The sequence below is a fragment of the Eumetopias jubatus genome, unplaced genomic scaffold (assembly GCF_037043125.1).
Source record: "Eumetopias jubatus isolate StellerSeaLion01/CBP00866 unplaced genomic scaffold, mEumJub1_p1.0 scaffold_16, whole genome shotgun sequence".
Lineage (NCBI taxonomy): Eukaryota > Metazoa > Chordata > Mammalia > Carnivora > Otariidae > Eumetopias > Eumetopias jubatus.
In genome coordinates this window covers 83,646,475-83,663,507 of record NW_028274822.1, presented here as the reverse complement: position 1 = coordinate 83,663,507, position 17,033 = coordinate 83,646,475, and the positions used below count along the sequence as shown (strand labels likewise).

At 47.9% G+C, this 17,033-nt stretch overlaps 1 protein-coding gene across 3 annotated transcripts in view; it reads left to right on the top strand.

Annotated features, from left to right (window-relative positions):
• The window catches only part of RPH3A (rabphilin 3A), a 65,168-nt gene that overhangs the window by 26,990 nt on the left and 21,145 nt on the right, over positions 1 to 17,033 (top strand). For 2 of the 3 annotated variants that reach the window (XM_028116679.2, XM_028116680.2), the window contains 8 exons: positions 889 to 1,018; positions 2,286 to 2,372; positions 2,907 to 3,072; positions 6,200 to 6,238; positions 6,346 to 6,498; positions 11,815 to 11,901; positions 13,608 to 13,670; positions 14,708 to 14,947. In XM_028116679.2, coding sequence (XP_027972480.2) covers positions 889 to 1,018; positions 2,286 to 2,372; positions 2,907 to 3,072; positions 6,200 to 6,238; positions 6,346 to 6,498; positions 11,815 to 11,901; positions 13,608 to 13,670; positions 14,708 to 14,947 — 965 coding nt within the window. The remainder of the gene's footprint in view (positions 1 to 888; positions 1,019 to 2,285; positions 2,373 to 2,906; positions 3,073 to 6,199; positions 6,239 to 6,345; positions 6,499 to 11,814; positions 11,902 to 13,607; positions 13,671 to 14,707; positions 14,948 to 17,033) is intronic. The other variant, XM_088019291.1, reaches the window with a different exon arrangement.

Here is a 17,033-nt window from a genome sequence, read left to right as displayed (position 1 = left end):
GGCTTGCGCCTGGTGACTGCCCCCCACCCATCATCCTATAAAAACAGTTTCTAGGGAGAACCCAAGGAGGGAGAGGGAGGGAAGAGGAGGTGGAGGAGGAAGGAGAGGGCCGCCTCTGGCTCTGCGCATCCTGCCTCCCAAAGCAGTTCTGTCCGATCTGGGTCACAGGGAGGCTCTGGAGCCTGCAGGCTGCTCTTGGCTCACCCTGGGGCAGAACGGCTCTCCTGTGAATGAAGCACAAAGGGAGAAGCTGCTCTTTATAACGTTGTGAGTCAGAGCACTTTGCAGGGATGGCAGGAGCGAGGAGGGCATGTGGGGTGAGTCCGTATCAGGTGGCTGCCAGGCAGGGCTGCCAGCGACCTTCTAGAGCCTGTGATCCCCGAATTGCGTCCCAGCGGTTCTCATGCCCATGGTGCCCGAAGCTGGAACCCGACCCGTGGAGGGGACGGAGCAGGGGGGCAGGGTCCAGCTCCATCCTGAGAATGGGAGCAGGTGTGCTAGGGATGGGGCTGGAGAAGAGCCAAGTTGAAGAGCAGCTGTAAGTAAACTTTGAGATGCCCACAAAGACATCCAAGGGAAGACGTCAGGTAGACAATTAGATAAACAGAGATCATGGGAGATAGAAAGTCTAGAGAAGGTGCTTAGTCTGTGGTCAGCCCGCGGTCAGTAGAAGAGGTGGGAGATATGGGACTTGGGTCTGCGGTGGTCTGAAAATGTATCAGAATTTCCTCTACACGTGCCTTTTTCTGGGGAAGGGTCCAGCAGTTATCATCAGACACTCAGGAGCCCACGACTCAGAGAAGGGTTAAGACCATCAGCCTGATACTGTGGGAGATGCTGGTGGTCCCTGGTCCTATAAGGCCCTCATGACTCTGTCTCTGCTTCCAGGCGCCTGGTGGACCGTCTGGAGAACATGAGGAAGAACGTGGCCGGGGACGGGGTGAACCGCTGCATCCTGTGTGGAGAACAGCTGGGGATGCTGGGCTCCACCTGTGTGGTGTGTGAGGACTGTAAGAAGGTACTGTCAGCCTCCTCTTCCCTGCTTCCCTGCTCTTCTCATGCACAGGGCTAGGCCTGGGCTCAAGCCAGCCCTTGGGGCCCTGGGTCTTGGGGATGGAGCTTGGATCCTGAAGGGTAGTTGCCAGCATATGATTCCTTTGGGGGTGCTCCCATGCCCAACTATCTTCTAGGCAACCCTGATTCTGGTTCCTCTCCTGGAAGATGCTCTGACTCTTCTGCCCCTTGGAGCTCAGCTCAATCTAGGGTGAACTTGGGAGCCTGAGGTAGGACTTGAGCTATGATTGAGCCTCCAAGTATCCTGGTTGTGGCTTAGCGAGTTATGTGTCAGGCTCAAGAGCATACCAGGCAGGTGTCTACACCTGTGTGTACATGGAAGGTTTACTGAGCATCCTCTTACCCTGGCTTAGAAAGCCCCTCTCCAGCCAAGTTAGAGCCATTGGGCTTCTTGAGCATTCATTCTTGAAGGCGAGTCTCCCTGTGCTCCCTCCACCCTGCACCTTCCCCTCAAGCTGTCGGCACTTGACGATTCCAGGACACGGATACAACTGCCCTTGGGTCTGCCCAATTCCCAGGAAAGGAATTCAGGGGAACACCTGAGCTGGAGACATCCATAATGTCACTTGGCATCTCCTGCTTGGAATCCCCCTTAACATTTAGAATGCAATTTTGGGGGAAATTTATCTAGGCTAAAACACTTAATCTGCTGCAGCCAACCAGATAGTGAAAATTTCGTGACCTGTTGGGTTTTCCTTTTTGTCTTGACTGCCAGGCAACTCAGCCAAAAGTATAACATTCTAACCATCACACAGTCATAGCTTTTATACGGGTAACTTTCTTCTCCTTGGAGAGCTGAACCTGCAGCAGCCATAGGCTAGGTTAGGTCAGATTCATGCGGGAAAGAAAGAAGAAATAATAAACAAATAAATATGTGACCTCTCCTCTTGAAAACTCATGCCAGCGATCTCCCCTGTGTGGACACTGAAAACTCAGACCCCACAGGGACTCTTGGAGAACTCAGGAGAATTCACTCATCCAGTGCCGGGGAGTGACTCCAGTTGTTGTTATTGGAAATGAAGACTCAGATTGGAACTTTAATCCTAACTGGCCTTGGTCATGGGAGGGAGGTGAGGAAGAGTTCAAGCTCTTTACATCCACCAAGAGAGAATAGGGCTCAGTTGCCACCCTTCCCACCCCCTTCGCCCCGATCACTGGCAGCTCAGAGCCTGGCATATCTGAGTGTGCCCTGGGCTATATTTTGTCCCCAGAATGTCTGCACCAAGTGTGGGGTGGAAACCTCCAGTAACCGCCCGCATCCCGTGTGGCTCTGCAAAATCTGCATCGAGCAGAGAGAGGTGAGTCGATTGGTCCCATCTGGCTTTTGGGACACCCTTCCTTGTTTGCGGCACCCTTCCTCACTGTAACCAGGGAAACTGGGTGGCAGTCGAGGGCCGGGGAACCTGGCTAGGTATATGTCCTAAGGGATTGGTAAAAAGGAGCCAGCTCAGCGGTGAACACTGGTAGAACAGTCCATGACGTTTGAAAGAATTTCTGTTCTCCCGCTTCCGTGACTCTTCTCTTCCTCGAAGTAGGGAGCGCGCCATATTTAAGAGGTGGAAGACTTGGAGTCCACTTACTCTACTTTCACTCTCTCGCTGGGTAACTTCATACCAGTTCATCATCTTTCTGATATTCAACTTTCTCCATCAAGAAAATGGGTCTACTCAGGCCCTGCCTACTGAGTGTTTGGGGATAGTGTGTGAGTCAAGTAGGAATTGTGGCAGGCTCTGTACTGTGGGCAGGGAGCAAAGTTAAAAAGTGGCACTTGTGAAGGCAGGACTCTTAGTGACTGGCTGCCGTGTCTTCATCCTCTCCCTCTCTTCCCCTAGGTGTGGAAGCGTTCTGGAGCGTGGTTCTTCAAGGGCTTCCCCAAACAGGTCCTCCCACAGCCTATGCCTATAAGGAAGACCAAGCCCCAGCAGCCTGTCAGTGAGCCTGCTGCCTCTGAGCAGGTCGCGCCTGAGCCCAAGCATGCTGCCCGGGCTCCAACCCGAGGTACAATAAAACACCTTCTCCTTTTAGGACCAAGGACAGATCTTGGCTAACTGGTCTACACGGAGGATGTCCTGACATGATGTCTTGTGTTTCTACCCAGCTGGTGAACAGCCCGCCTCTGGGCTTGGGTTTAAGAACCCTATCTCCTCTGCACAGCTCACCGTGAACCCTTACCAAGAGGGTAGCACAGGAAACCAGTATGGAGCTTCCTCAAAAAGTTAAAAATAGGGCTACCCTACAATCCAGCAGTCGCACTACTGGGTATTTACCCAAAGAATACAAAAACCCTAATTCAGAGGAGTACATGCACCCCTATGTTTATAGCAGCATTATTTACAATAGCCAAGGTATGGCAGCAGCCTGTGTCCACCAATCGATGAATGAATAAAGAAGACATGGTAGATATAGATATACACACAATGGAATATTATTCAGCCATAAAAAAAGAATGACATCTTGCCATTTACAACAACATGGATGGAGCTAGAGAGTATAATGCTAAGTCAGTCAGAGAAAGACAAATACCATATGATTTCACTCGTACGTGGAATTTAAGAAACAATAAATTAGCAAAGGGAGAGAGGGAGAGAAACCAAGATACAATCTTTGAACCGTAGAGAACACACTGATGGTTACCAGAGGGGAGGAGTGGGGGGAATGGATGAACTAGGTGATGGGGATGAAGGAGGGCACTTGTCATGATGAGCACGGGGTGTTGTATGGAAGTGTTGAGTCACTATATTGTACATCTGGAGTGAATAGAACACTTCACAGTATAGTGTAATACGGTAACACTATTGTATCATGTAGTGTAATACGGTAACGCTATTGTATCCCGTAGTGTAATACGGTAACACTATTGTATAATGGTAGAATTAAAATAAAAACTTCTAAAAAAAGAGAGGGTAGCACAGGAAATTCTCCAGCAATGCCGGGCTGCCAAAAGCTTTTGTTGTCATCCCTGATGGAGTATTTAGAGGTACAAGAGGTGGAAATTAAAATTAGAAACTGAGAGACTCCTGTCACCGCAATACACACCGGGGCCTGAGGGGGACTTGCTGGGAAGGCCTTCCTTCTTCTGCAACTTCTTCTATCAACCATCTCCTGTATCTGAAATGGTACGACTTAAAAGTGAAAGATGAGTAGAAGGGAAATTACCAAAAGAAAATTACCACGGCTATGGATATTATCACTCTTATCCAAGTATTACTATTAATTAAGTAAAATGATGATAAAAGGGAGAGGCAAAAAAGTAAAAAGAAGAAAAAAAGCAACTACAGTGCAAACATATTTTAATTGGTGAGACCAATGGGGCTGACCTCAGAAGAGGCCCTTGTCATGATCTCAGTTGACACTAAGTGATAAAATCTGGCCTGAACGTCAGTTCTGGAGTTGAGTGCAGGCAATGCTTCTGAAAGGTAAGTTGTCGCTAAAGGTCTCAAAGGTCGAAATGTCCAACTTTGTCTTCCGTAAGATGACTTCTAAAGGTGCGCAGTCCGGTGCCTGGCACTGAAAAGGCATCCACCAAATGCTTTCTTCCTGACATGGCCCAAGCAACGTCTATTCCTTGCAGAGAATTACCGAGTTTTCAATATACACCGTGTCCCCAAGGAGCCCCCAGTGTCACCGCCAGAACATCCTTCTTCCTGGTTAGGCTTTCCCTCCTGTAGCCTGAGAAGACTGCACAGCTTCACCATCAAGATCTAGGACATCTGAGACCGAGAGAACCTGAATCTCAGTTCCAGCTCTGCACGTCGCCTAGCCCTCTTTCCTCATCTGTGAAATGGGGTTAATAACTCGCTGGGTTATTTTAAAGATTAAATGAGATGCTAGATGGGAGGTGCTTTGCAGAATGTAGCACTTAGTAAATATTGACCAATATTATATAATGTTAAAGACACAGACACACACATAAATAATATGAACTAGCTTATCAGATAACTTTGGACAAAGCAAATAACCCCAAAACTATGCTTGATATAACACCCATTCATATCACTAGAAAGAAGTAACATCACCAGCATTGCATAGTGACAGATGAAAAATTATTGGTAGAAAAATTATTGGTTATTCCAGTACTGGTGAAGGTGGGGGAAATGGATACTTTACAAACTGTTGGTAGGACTATAAATCACCTCCAGGCTTTTGGAAAGTGTTATGGCAGAATTTAATAAAATTTGAAGTATACATGCCATTTGATCTGGCAATCCCTCTCTGGGAATATATCTAACAGCAATAAAAGGACCAATATAAATAGATATATGTGTAAGTATATTTATTGTATCATTATTTATGGTAGCAAAACCCCTGGAAACCCCTAAATGTTCATTAATGGGATTGTTTAATGGATTGTGGTATAGCCACACCATGCTGTATTAGGCATCTTTTAAAATTGAACGATGGAAATGTATATTAGAGATTTGGAGTTAAGCCCATGATAGAAGCTTTCGATATTCTTTTAACAAACCCTTACTGAACACCCAGCGAGTTCCAGACTCTGTTCTGTGCCCTAGGAATACAGTGTTAAGTGGAACAGACAAAATCCTTGCCCTCACACAGCTAAAATTGTCCTGGGGAGAACAGATACTCGACGAACAAGGACGGGCAAATACCATGTAATACCAGATAGTGATGGTGTCCAGAGGACAGATGAAGCGGGTAAAGGGGACAGATGTGCCAGGAGGCTCCATGTTGGACAGAATGGTCACAGAAGGGCTGTCTGAGGAGCTAGTATTTGGGGGGAAGGGTGGAGAGGGCTCATGGAACATTTGGGAATGTCACGTGCAAAGGGACTTGAGGTTGGAGCATGCCTGGTGAGTCCTGGCAAGTGAACAGAGAACGTTCTAGAACAGTTTGTACGATCATTGGCTAATAATCCCAATTTGTTCTTTTTAAAGGCTTGTGCATGCTCACACATGCTCGTGCACACAAAGGAAATCATGTGAAATAGTAAATGGGAGCTACCTCACAGGGGATGTTGGGAGAGGAGACTTCCACTTCATTTTGTAAAAGTTCTTAAGAGTGGCACTGGGCCCCTTTGTGTGTTCCTTAGGCAAGGGTTCTCCAGAAACCGTAAAACAAGGACTCCCCATCATTTCTCTCTCTCTCTCTCTCTCTCTCTCTCCAGGTGACACTGAAGACAGGAGGGGCCCAGGTCAGAAGACAGGTGGGTTCTGCTGACTCAATCTTCTATTTTGGGACAGGAGCCCTTCTAACCTTCTATCCCATGCCTCTGATGCCCTTTCTCCATTTAACACGTGCTTTTCTCTCCAGGTCCTGAACCGGCCTCTGCTCCCGGGCGAGGAAGCTATGGGCCTCCTGTGCGCAGGGCCTCTGAGGCACGCATGAGCTCATCCAGCCGGGACTCAGAGAGCTGGGACCACGGCCATGGTGGGGCTGCCGGTGACTCCACCCGGAGCCCAGCAGGTAGGAAACATGGGCAAATCCAGACAGGCTTCCTGGCTGAGGAGAATCCAAAGGATTGGGGGTGACAATGTTTTAATCCATGTATTCATTCAGTATTTATTGAGCATCTGTTGCATGCCACGTTCCGTTCTAGATGTTGGTTCTAGTCTGTGGTAGAGGAAAGACAACTCAGAAACAATTCTGACTCTAGACATCCGTATGTTTGGTTATACCCATTTCCTGCTCTAATGCCAAATGTCAGGAAAACGTAGGGGTTTTTGCCTTCCTCCCAGGAAGCCCTGAGGAAAATGCAACGTGCCTTTGAGCAAAGTCGGGACACTTCCCTCTCACAGACCCACCCCAAGTTCTTTCTTCTCTTGGCCAGTGGCCTCTGCTGTCCGTGAGGATGGGGTGGTTCAGCATAGCCAGGATGTCACTCATAGCTGCTCTTGGCTCACTGGTGCCCAGCACCTCTGGCTGCACTCATGGGGGATTTATTTGCCAAGAGTGCCCACCGTGGGAGTCCTTGATTCCTGGACTTTGGGAAAAATGTCTACTGGATGGGAGAGATCAAAGCTCCCTACCTCCTGTGTGAGCCCTCAGAGCCACTTCATTTCCTTTTTAACAAGGGGATGAGACTGGGTCCAAAGTTAGATGGGCTGAATATTCAGGCCCCATGATGACCTCTGGCTTCTCTTCTTCAGTAGTGTGTCTGTGGCTTAGGCCCGTAGTCCCTCTTCTTGGCAAGAGAGCTGGGTCCATACCTTGTGCTAAATCCACCGTGCATACCCCCTAATGAACCTGTGATTCAGATTCATAGAGAAAGAAGAATTTCTCAGCTCTGCAACATCATATGGAATATTTGTTGTGTACTTACTATGTGCCAGATGCTGGCCCCAGCTCTTCACGTAGAACATCTCATTTAATCCTTGTCACAACCCCAAGCCCTGTTATGAAGACATCTACTCTTCCCATTTTACACATGGAGAAACTGAGCTCGGAGAAGTGATGCCACTTGCCCTAGGTCACACAGCTGATCATTGGTTCAAATGGAAATTAAACCTATGTCTGTCCAACATCAAAGCTTGTGCTTGTTTTTCTCTTCCAGAGGTGAAGTTTTTATTGACAGTGCTTTTTTAAAACATCTTTTTAAATGGTGGTAAAATATACTTAATATTAAATTTACCATTTTAACTATTTTTGAGTCTAGAGTTCAGTGGCCTTAAGTGCATTCACACTGTCATGCAACCATCACCACTAACCATCAGCAAAGCCATTTCATCCCAAACTGAAACTTTTACCCATTAAACAATAATTCTGCATTCCATTTCCCCCTCCCCAGCCCCTGGTAACCACTAACCACTAAGGATTTGCTTATTTTTGACATCTCATATAAATGGAATTACACAATATGTGGCCTTTTGTGACTGGCTTCTTTCACTGAGCATCCTGTGTTCAAGGTTCATTCATGTTATGACTTGTATCAGAACCCTGAATTCCTTTTTAAGGCTGAAAAATATCCCCTTGCATGGATAGACATTTTATTTATCCATTCATCTGTTGATGGACCTTTGGGTTGTTTCCACTTTTTGGCTGTTGTGAATAATGAACGTTGGTGTGCAAATATCCCTTTGAGTCCCTGCTCTTAATTTGGGGAGGGTCTATACCTAGAAGTGGAAGAGCTGGATCATATGGTAATTCTATGCTTAAGTTTTTTAGGAACCACCCATCGTGGGTTCTACAGCAGCTTCACAAGTTTACATTCTCACCAGAAATACACAAGGGTTCCAGTTTCTCCACATCTTCACCAACATTTGTATTGTGTGTGTGTGTGTGTGTGTGCATGCATGTGTGTCCATCCTAATGCATGTGAACTGGTATCTCATGTTTCTGATTTCCATTTCCTTGATGGTTAGTGATGTTGAGCATCTTTTCATGTGCTCATTGGCCATTCGTATATTTTCTTTGGAGAAATGTCTATTCAAGTCCTTTGCCCATTTTTTAATTGGGATGTTTGTTTTATTATTGTTGAGTTACAGGAGTTCCTTATATATTCTGGATATTAATCCCTTTCCAGATCTATGATTTGTCAATACTTTCTCCCATTCTGTGGGTTGCCCTTTCACCCCATTGATAGTGTCCTTTGATGCACAAAAGTTTTTAATTTTGACGAGTCAAATTTTTCTTTCTTTTGTTTTCTGTGCTTTGGGTGTCATATTCAGGTACACCAAAGATTTATTTATTTATTTATTTGAGAGAGAGAGTGTGCAGTGGGGAGAGGCAGAGGGAGAGAGAGAATCTCAGTCTCACGACCCTGAGATCATGACCTGAGCCAAAACCAAGAGTCAGATGCTCAACCAAATGAGCCACCCAGGCACCCCCTCTTTGATCCATTTTTAGTTGACTTTTGTATATGAAGCCTGTGCTTTTAAGCCTCTGTATTATTTTGCCTCTTGAGGGAAAAGACAGTCACACAACATTCCTGAGCCAGATTTGACCCCCTGTCCCTCGAGAGTCAGTGTAAATGTTATCGCCATCTATGAAGCTTCTAGCATCCACCTGCTCCACCTTGAGCTAATTGCTCCCTCCTCTGAGTTCCCAGAGTACTGACACCCAGCTCTAATTAGTGCTTGTCACTGTCTAAAGCATATTAAAGCCAGAATTTGTTTCCCTGAGAGAACAGTAGAAGACAGGGGATCAGCAGATCCATGTACCTTAGGTGTGTGTTAAAAGCACTTGTTCTCTGCCCCATTCCAGACCTATTAAATCAGAATTTCTGGGGTCAGGACCCAGACTCTGCACTTTTTAAGCAAATTCTTCAGGTGATTTCTGTGAATGCCGAAGTTTGAGAATCATTGCTCAAGAGCCTGAAAATTTAGATAAGTGAGTTTAGATGGTTTCCTGAAGGTGCTAGGGAGCCACAGAAGAATATTGAGCAGAGGAAGGGCCAGCATCTTGTATTTTTATATCATTCACACATCACACAGGTATGGCAAGTCAGATCCTATCTGGTGGCACTGAGGTTACTCAGAGGGGTCTGGTGCTCCAAAACACAGACATGTCTGTGCTAACCTCTTTGTGCCATTTGCAGAAGGGATGATTGCAACCCTTCCTGATCTGCTGGAGCCCAGATACCCTTGCTGTATAGTAAAAGGCTCAGTCATTGCCAGCAGCCCTCAGTCATGAGCCAGACTAAGCCCCAGAGGGAATTCCAGCAGGAGTGCTGAGGATGACTTGCAACTCAGGTCCCAGACCCTCGACAAGAATCAAGTCAGCTCTGTGCTTCCCATTCAGTAATCCTGACACCTCCCAGTGCCCCATTCTCCGCAGATCTAGGATGTGGAGTTAGTGCTGTGGAATAAACCAAAATCATCCCGACTTTTCTTTAGGCTACAGAGGTCGTCTGGGCATCAATATCCCTTTCATGTTGGTATACCCAAACTCCAAGTCCAAAGGCCACCTGCACCAGGAAGCTGTTCCCATCCCCCTAGCCAAATGTCGCCTGTTGCCTCCATCCCCAGTGATGTTACTTATTTACCTCTCTGGCCATTTCAGTTCAGTGTCAAGGGCACAAACACCAGAACAAAGACTGTGTGGGGTCAGATCTCAGCTCTACCACCTACCAGCTGTGCATTCCCATTTTACAGATCAAGACACCAGGCTTTCAATTACTGTAAAATGGAAAGAATGACAGTAATCAGTCTTAGCTTATGGGGCTGCTCTAAAGGATTAAGTGAACTGAAACCTCACAGTGGTACTTGTAAAGATCTTGGAGCAGAGCCTGACATGCTGTGGGGGCCCAGTGTGCACGATTATTCACTTTCTACCTCCTGGGGCAGGTATAACATGATAGCTAAGGACAGGGATTTTGGAGTCAGACAAACCTGGTCGGAGGTCCTAGCTGCTTCTGAGCTACGTGACTCTGGGCACACTTAACTGCCATTTTCTCTATTGCAAATGGGGACTGTAATACCACACATGACGTCAAGTTGTGAGGGTTCCGGGAGGTGATGCTCATGGCCTGGCACATCTGAAGCACTTAGTGGATGTTGGCCATTAGCGCTGTTTTATAAACTCATTATCTCAGTGTCTATCTCCTTCCTCTGACTGGGCCATGCACTCCTGGAGGAATTAAGATGGTTTTTGTCCATCTTTGCCTAGGGATTGGCACTTGGCAGACATTCCATGAACACTTGTTGAATGAGTGAGTGAGTGAGTAAGTGAGTGAGTGAGTGAATGAATGAATGAATGAATGAACAAAGACCCAAATGAACAAACCACAGTGCTACTGCAGGATCCGTAGGGCTTGGTAGGCTCGCAGCCAGAGGTGGCAAAGCATCTTCTGTCATTGGCATTTAAGCATCTCTCCAAGGACAAAGAGCTGAATTCAGGAAAGGTGGGATCCAGCCCAGTGAAATGAGAGATGACGGAGCTTTTTTCCAGGAATATCATACCTTCTGGATGCCAGGAACTGCTGTGTACATTATCCCCTCTGATGCCCCAGTAGCTGTGCAGGAGACCATAGCACTTGATGGTCTCAGGCAGGCTCTGGAGACAAAATGCCTGAATTCAAACCTTGGTTCTGCCACTAACCAGTAAGGAGACATTAAGTGAGCTCCTTAGCCCTCTGTGTCCAGCTTCTCCATTTGTAAAATGGAGATAATACAGCACCCAGTTCATAGGGTATAGAGATTAAGTAAGTTCTTCTATGTAAAGTCCCTGAAACACAGAACATGGTAAGCATGAAATAAATGTTAATTCATTATTATCCAGTAGATAGAGCTGTTGCCTCCATGAGACATCTGAAGTTCAGAGAGGGTGAATGACCAGCCCAAAGTCACACAGCTTATACAAGAAGCTGGAGGCAGAGCTAGGTCCATGTGAAGATAGAGACCAGATTCAATAATAATACTTAGTGTTTACTCCATGCCAGGTGCTGTTCTGAGCCCTTTGCTTGTATTGTATCATAACATCTCTACTGCAACCCTAGGAGGTAGATACTGTTATCCCCATTTCGCAGATGAGGAGACTGAGGCCCAGAGAGGCCAGGTCATTTGCCCAAGGTCACACAGATGGAGGCAACACCCTGAAACCTTTACTTTTCGACCCCCATGTCGCTGCTGTGACCTGCACAGGGGATCTGAGTGTTGCACAGAGAGAAGGCACAGAAGGGAGGAGAGGATCTAGAGATGCTGAGGGTGTCGGGGTCCCGCACTCAGTTCAAACCCAGAAGGCATTGCCTCCCGCCAGCTCGCCAGTTCCAGGCCCCCACCTGCTGCCACTCTGTGTGCGCATGCGCAGAACAGGACCGGCGCTTTCCTTTCCTTTCCCCGGCAGGTTTGCGACGGGCCAACTCCGTGCAGGCCTCCAGACCCGCTCCCGCCTCCGTGCAGAGCCCAGCGCCGCCTCAGCCTGGGCAGCCAGGTATCTGCCGCCCGCCCACCCAGACTGCCACTCAGCTGGGACCCCGGTGCCTCCTGTCCTTGCTTGCAGAGCCCGCCGGGCTTTCTGCAAAGCCACAGCCACCACCAAACCCTCAACTCTGCGAAGACCCTGAGAATGAGTAATCCTCCGGGTGGGGAAGCCGGGCACAAGTGAGACGCGAGTCCCAGACCCGCGTTGACAGGGCTTTTTCTTTCCCCACTGCCCCGCCTCAGGCACTGTCACTCCCTTTCACAGTCCTTACCTCATGCACCTGCCGCCTGCTCTCTTCTTCACATCTTTCTTCAAATGGATTCACTTGAAAAACGCAACCGAGAGAACTTGCTATCACAGACTCTCTGTCACGGAAGTGCTGGGGACAAATGCTCCCAGAACAGCAGTGTGAGAGTCAGGAAGAAATGGTGACCAAAGAGATGGTAATATGGGAAAATCTATACAAATATGGATTGCATAAAACAATAGAAATAATGCTTACTCGGTGCAGTTAACATTGTGTTATTTTAAGAGAAACCTTATATATATATATAATAATGGCATAAATGAGAAACTGGTATTCCGTGCCGTAAAGACACCCAGCAGTTTGCTAGGGCTATCCTAACAAAATACCACACACCAAGTGGCCTAAAAGTACAGATATTTATAGTCTCACAGTTCTGAAGGCCAAAAGTCTGAAATCAAGGTGCTGGCAGGGGTGGCTCCTCCTGAAGGCTGTCAGGGAGAATCCGCTCCGTGCCTCTCTCCTAGCTTCTGGTGGCCCACACCTTCCTTGGCCGGTTGGTGGCATTCTCCCTGTGCCTTCACATCATCTTCCTTCTATGTACATCTCTGTGTCCAAATTTCTCCTTTTTTGTAAGGCCATAGTCGTATGACCTCATCTTTACTTGAACATCTGCAAACACCCTCTTTCCAAACAAGGCTACATTCACAGGGACTGGGGGGTTAGAACTTCAGCATCCTTTGGGGAATACAATTCAACCCATTGCAGGGGGTAATTATAAAAAAGTAATGCAATGAAAATAAAGCCATGCAGTGAGAGTCTCAGTATGCTGGCCTGTTGAAGGTTCTGAGCCCGAGGCCTGTTCTTTTCTGCTCAAAAGGGAAATTCACAAAAGTTAGAGAGGTGTTAGAGACGAAGTAACACCTAAATGCGACATTTCCATGATGGAGTCGGTATTGATAATACCGAGGCAGGCAGTGGAAACTGCAATGACTTTCTTGCTGTGTGGTTGAATGTTATTCCAAGCCCCCTCCCTGTGGCTCTCTCCTGCATCCCATACTTTGGGAAATGTAGTTGTAAGGAATCCACTGGACCAGGAATGACCACCATAGCGATGGTGGGCTCAAGGCATAAATCTGCCTGTCACCTCACAAACAATTCTTACTCCATTCGTTCATCAACTTCTTAATAACTGGTGAAATGCAAAGAACAGGTACAGCCATCCCCATTTCACAGAAGAGGAAGCTGAGGCCCAGGAAGGAAGCACTGGGGCTTGAACCCAGGTCTTTCTGACCTCAGAGTCTCCCACTGGGACCATTCCTGCATCCCTGGGTACCTCGGTCCATCACCTGCTGCCCCCAGGCCTGTGTCCACACTCCTGAAATGAAGGCAGGTGGGGGGGGGGAGGCAGGGAAGAACACCCAAATGATGCCACCTTCTCTGCTCCGTCCCTTTCTCTTTCCCCATTCAGGGCCTCCAGGAGGCAGCAAACCCAGCCCCGGGCCAGCAGGACGCTTTCCAGATCAGAGACCAGGCAAGTGTTCCTTTCTTCCCATACCTTTCCAGTGGTCACCCCTCTTCCTGTGGGAGAGCAGGAGCTGCTAGATCTTTGCCCCCTCTGCTCTCAGAGACCCATCTGATGAGCTCTAAGGGGACTCCCTAATTCCAAAACTCTCGAGAGTCCTCACTAAGATTAGATAGAAAAAGCACATGCAGTGGTTAAGAGCACAGACTGCCGGAGTTCAAATCTGGGCTCCTTTCTTCCCAGCTGTCAAGTCACTTAACTTCCCTGAGCCCGTTTCCTTATCTCTAAAATGGGAATAACCTCACAGAATTGATGGGAGGGTTAAACAAACTAAGGCATATAAAACCTTAGCACATGACCTGGAATGGATTAAGATCATGCTAAGTGACAGTGATTCTTTCCTATGATGTATATGCATCGTCATCAGTTTCTAGGGCTATGGCTTCTTCATTGCTTTCTAGCTCACCAGGGACTGTTTTAAGTACTGTACACGTAGTAGATAATTTTTAAAAATAACAGCTACTAGTTTTAAGCGCCCTCAGGTATTATAATTCCCATTTTACATGTGAGGAAACTGAGGTTCAGAGACATTAAGTAACTTGCCCCACATCACACAGCAGAGATTCAAACCCAGGCCGTCTGGCTGCAGAGCCCAAGCACTGATCAGTACCCCCATGAGGTCTGTTTTGCCTGCATCTGAATCAGCTCCTGGGAATTGTTATAAGACATGGACTCCAAGGCCCATGGCACTGCCTACGGAGTCTGGATGGGACCTGAGAACCTGCATTTTTGCAAGCTTCCCTAGGTGGTTTTGACCAAGGCAACATTCAGAGGACCAGTGAATAACATGATGCACCCCACCCCTTGCCCCGTCAACTGGATGTGGTGATCCTCCGTGGCTGGGCTGGGGTGGTTCTGGTATAAGGCTTGCCGAGCACCTGGTATACAGTAGGTGCTCATCACTGATGTAATGCTGCAGCAGTGCTAAGGTCATGACACAGAGACTCAGCTGCTTCTTTCCTGCCCTTGCCCCATCTCCCCTGCAGAGGTGGCTCCTGGCGACTCTGGCTACGCTGGGGCCATGGCCCCACCGCGGGAGGAGAGAACAGGGGGAGTTGGAGGCTACTCAGTAGCTGGAGCCAGGGAGGACCGAGCGGGCCCCCCTCCGGGCCCATATTCCCAAGCGTCTGCTGCTGCCCCCCAGCCTGCCGCGGCCCCTGCGCGCCAGCCCCCACCCCCGGAGGAGGAGGAAGAAGAAGCCAACAGCTATGATTCGGATGAAGCAAGTAGGTGGCCCTTACAGGAGGGGTGTCTCAGGAGAGTCACTCGGGGGTGTCGTTCCCGGGGAGAGAGGAGCAGCCCCTCAGTGTTCCGAGCCTAACAAACATATTAACCAAGCTATAAAGATACAGATTTGTGTTACTAAATTGACAAAACAACATCAGCTTTCTAAAGAATAGGTGCTACGTATATTTTTGTGATAAATACGTAACATCAAAGTTACCATTTAAATCATTTTAAAAGAGTACAGTGCTACTACATTTGCGATGTTCAGATGTTCAGTACGGTGGTTCCTCAACAAGTCAGACAGAAGTATCATATGACCCAGCGTTTCACATATATATACATATGTATTTTAATAGCCTCCAAAACTCTTTAATGTGTATCTTCTAAAAGTAATTTCTTGACCATAATTTAAAAATTTAAAAATTCCTAGACATTTCCTCCTGCATCCATCCCTTCAATGACTTGTAAAGTGCCTGTTCTGGGCCTCGCCCACTCAGACCCAAAGTCCTAGGGACCCACACACACACACACACACACACACCAGTGTGTGTACTTATGTTGGGTATGTCTGAGCAGCAGGGGAGAGCTGGGGTGGCCTTTGTGAGCTGGAGGGAGACGTGGACGGACGAGGGTCTGGATCTAAGATGTGTTGTGGGGTTGGGGGCATTCCAAGAGCTCCTGGTCAGGTGGACAGACAGGACGTACACAGAAGAAGTAGGCCTACAGTCATAATCAGTGGCCTGGCTTGGGCCCATCCTGTCACCTCTCCTTGATGTAAAATGGGAAGTGAATACAGCCTCCCACACAGAGCTGCGGGGAGGGTAAACTGAAGTACCTCCTGGGAAAAGGCTTCATAAACTGGCAGTCATTATTATTGTGTAGTGCTAAACACACAAGAGGAATTACGATGTAGTATGCACATCAGAAGTCCTAAATGTCAACACCTGCTGAGCGCTACTTTTGTGCCCAGCACTTTTTCTAAGTGTGTTGTGTGCACGTGCTCCTTTAGTCTTCCCACTGGGCCTGGGAATCCGTGCTTCTACTAATCCCATTTCACAGATAGGGAGACCGAGGCTCCGAGAGCTTCAGGGGCCTGGCCAACCTCACACCACCAGTGAGTGGAAGGGCTGATGGTCACTCACAGATGACCAGGATGAAATATCAGCTGTGCTCTCCCACGGGTCCCGGGTCTGCCGTCTTGGGAAAGGAGAGTGGGGAGTCCACACTACCTTGTGAGCCTCGGGCTGCTTCTGCTCTGGAAATGCGCTGTACCTAGCCCACCTTTCTGCCTTTCTGCACACTAGCACCTGAACAGCATCCGCTGCTCCTTCCTTCTGCCTTCAGTATCTCTTCACTGACCTGCCAAGCCTAGATGATCCCTCCCAGCTTGTATCTGTCCCTATGATGAGCTGTCCCCGGTGATTTATAACAAGCCTATCACTGTATTCAACTATATACTGCTCACGCACTCATGGACTCATCTCTATAGTTGACAAGTATTTTATTAAGCACATACTACATGCTCCAAACTATTCTAGGTGCTCCAAACTATTCTAGGTGCTAGGGACACCATGGGGGCGGGGGGCCCGGCGGCGAAGAAAGGCCAAAATGGCTGATCTAAGGGAACTAACATTCTAGTGGAGAGAAATAGTTAACATACCAATGAGTTTGTTTCAAATGGGTTTGTTTCAAATGGAGATAGCACACCAAGAAGGAAATAAAATAGGGCAATGACCATGAGGGTGGGTGCTTTAGATGGAGTGATCAGGGAGGGAGGAGGTGACATTTAAACCAAGATATGGATAATGAGACGACACCAGCCACGTGAGGCTCTAGAGGGAGAGTATTCCAGGCGGAGGCAACAGCAAATGCTCAGACTCATTTCTTCCTTTAGCGAGTAAGTGAGCACCGACTGTGTGCCCTATACTGTGCCCAGTGGGGACACAGCAGTGAAGGAGACGGTCACAGCCCTTGCCCTCGGGGGGCTCTCAATCTAGCAGGATGGGAAGTCATTAACTAGGCAATTGCACACATGATTAAGCGATCACAGGTGTGCCGAGGGCTCTGAAGTAGAGGAGGGTCTAC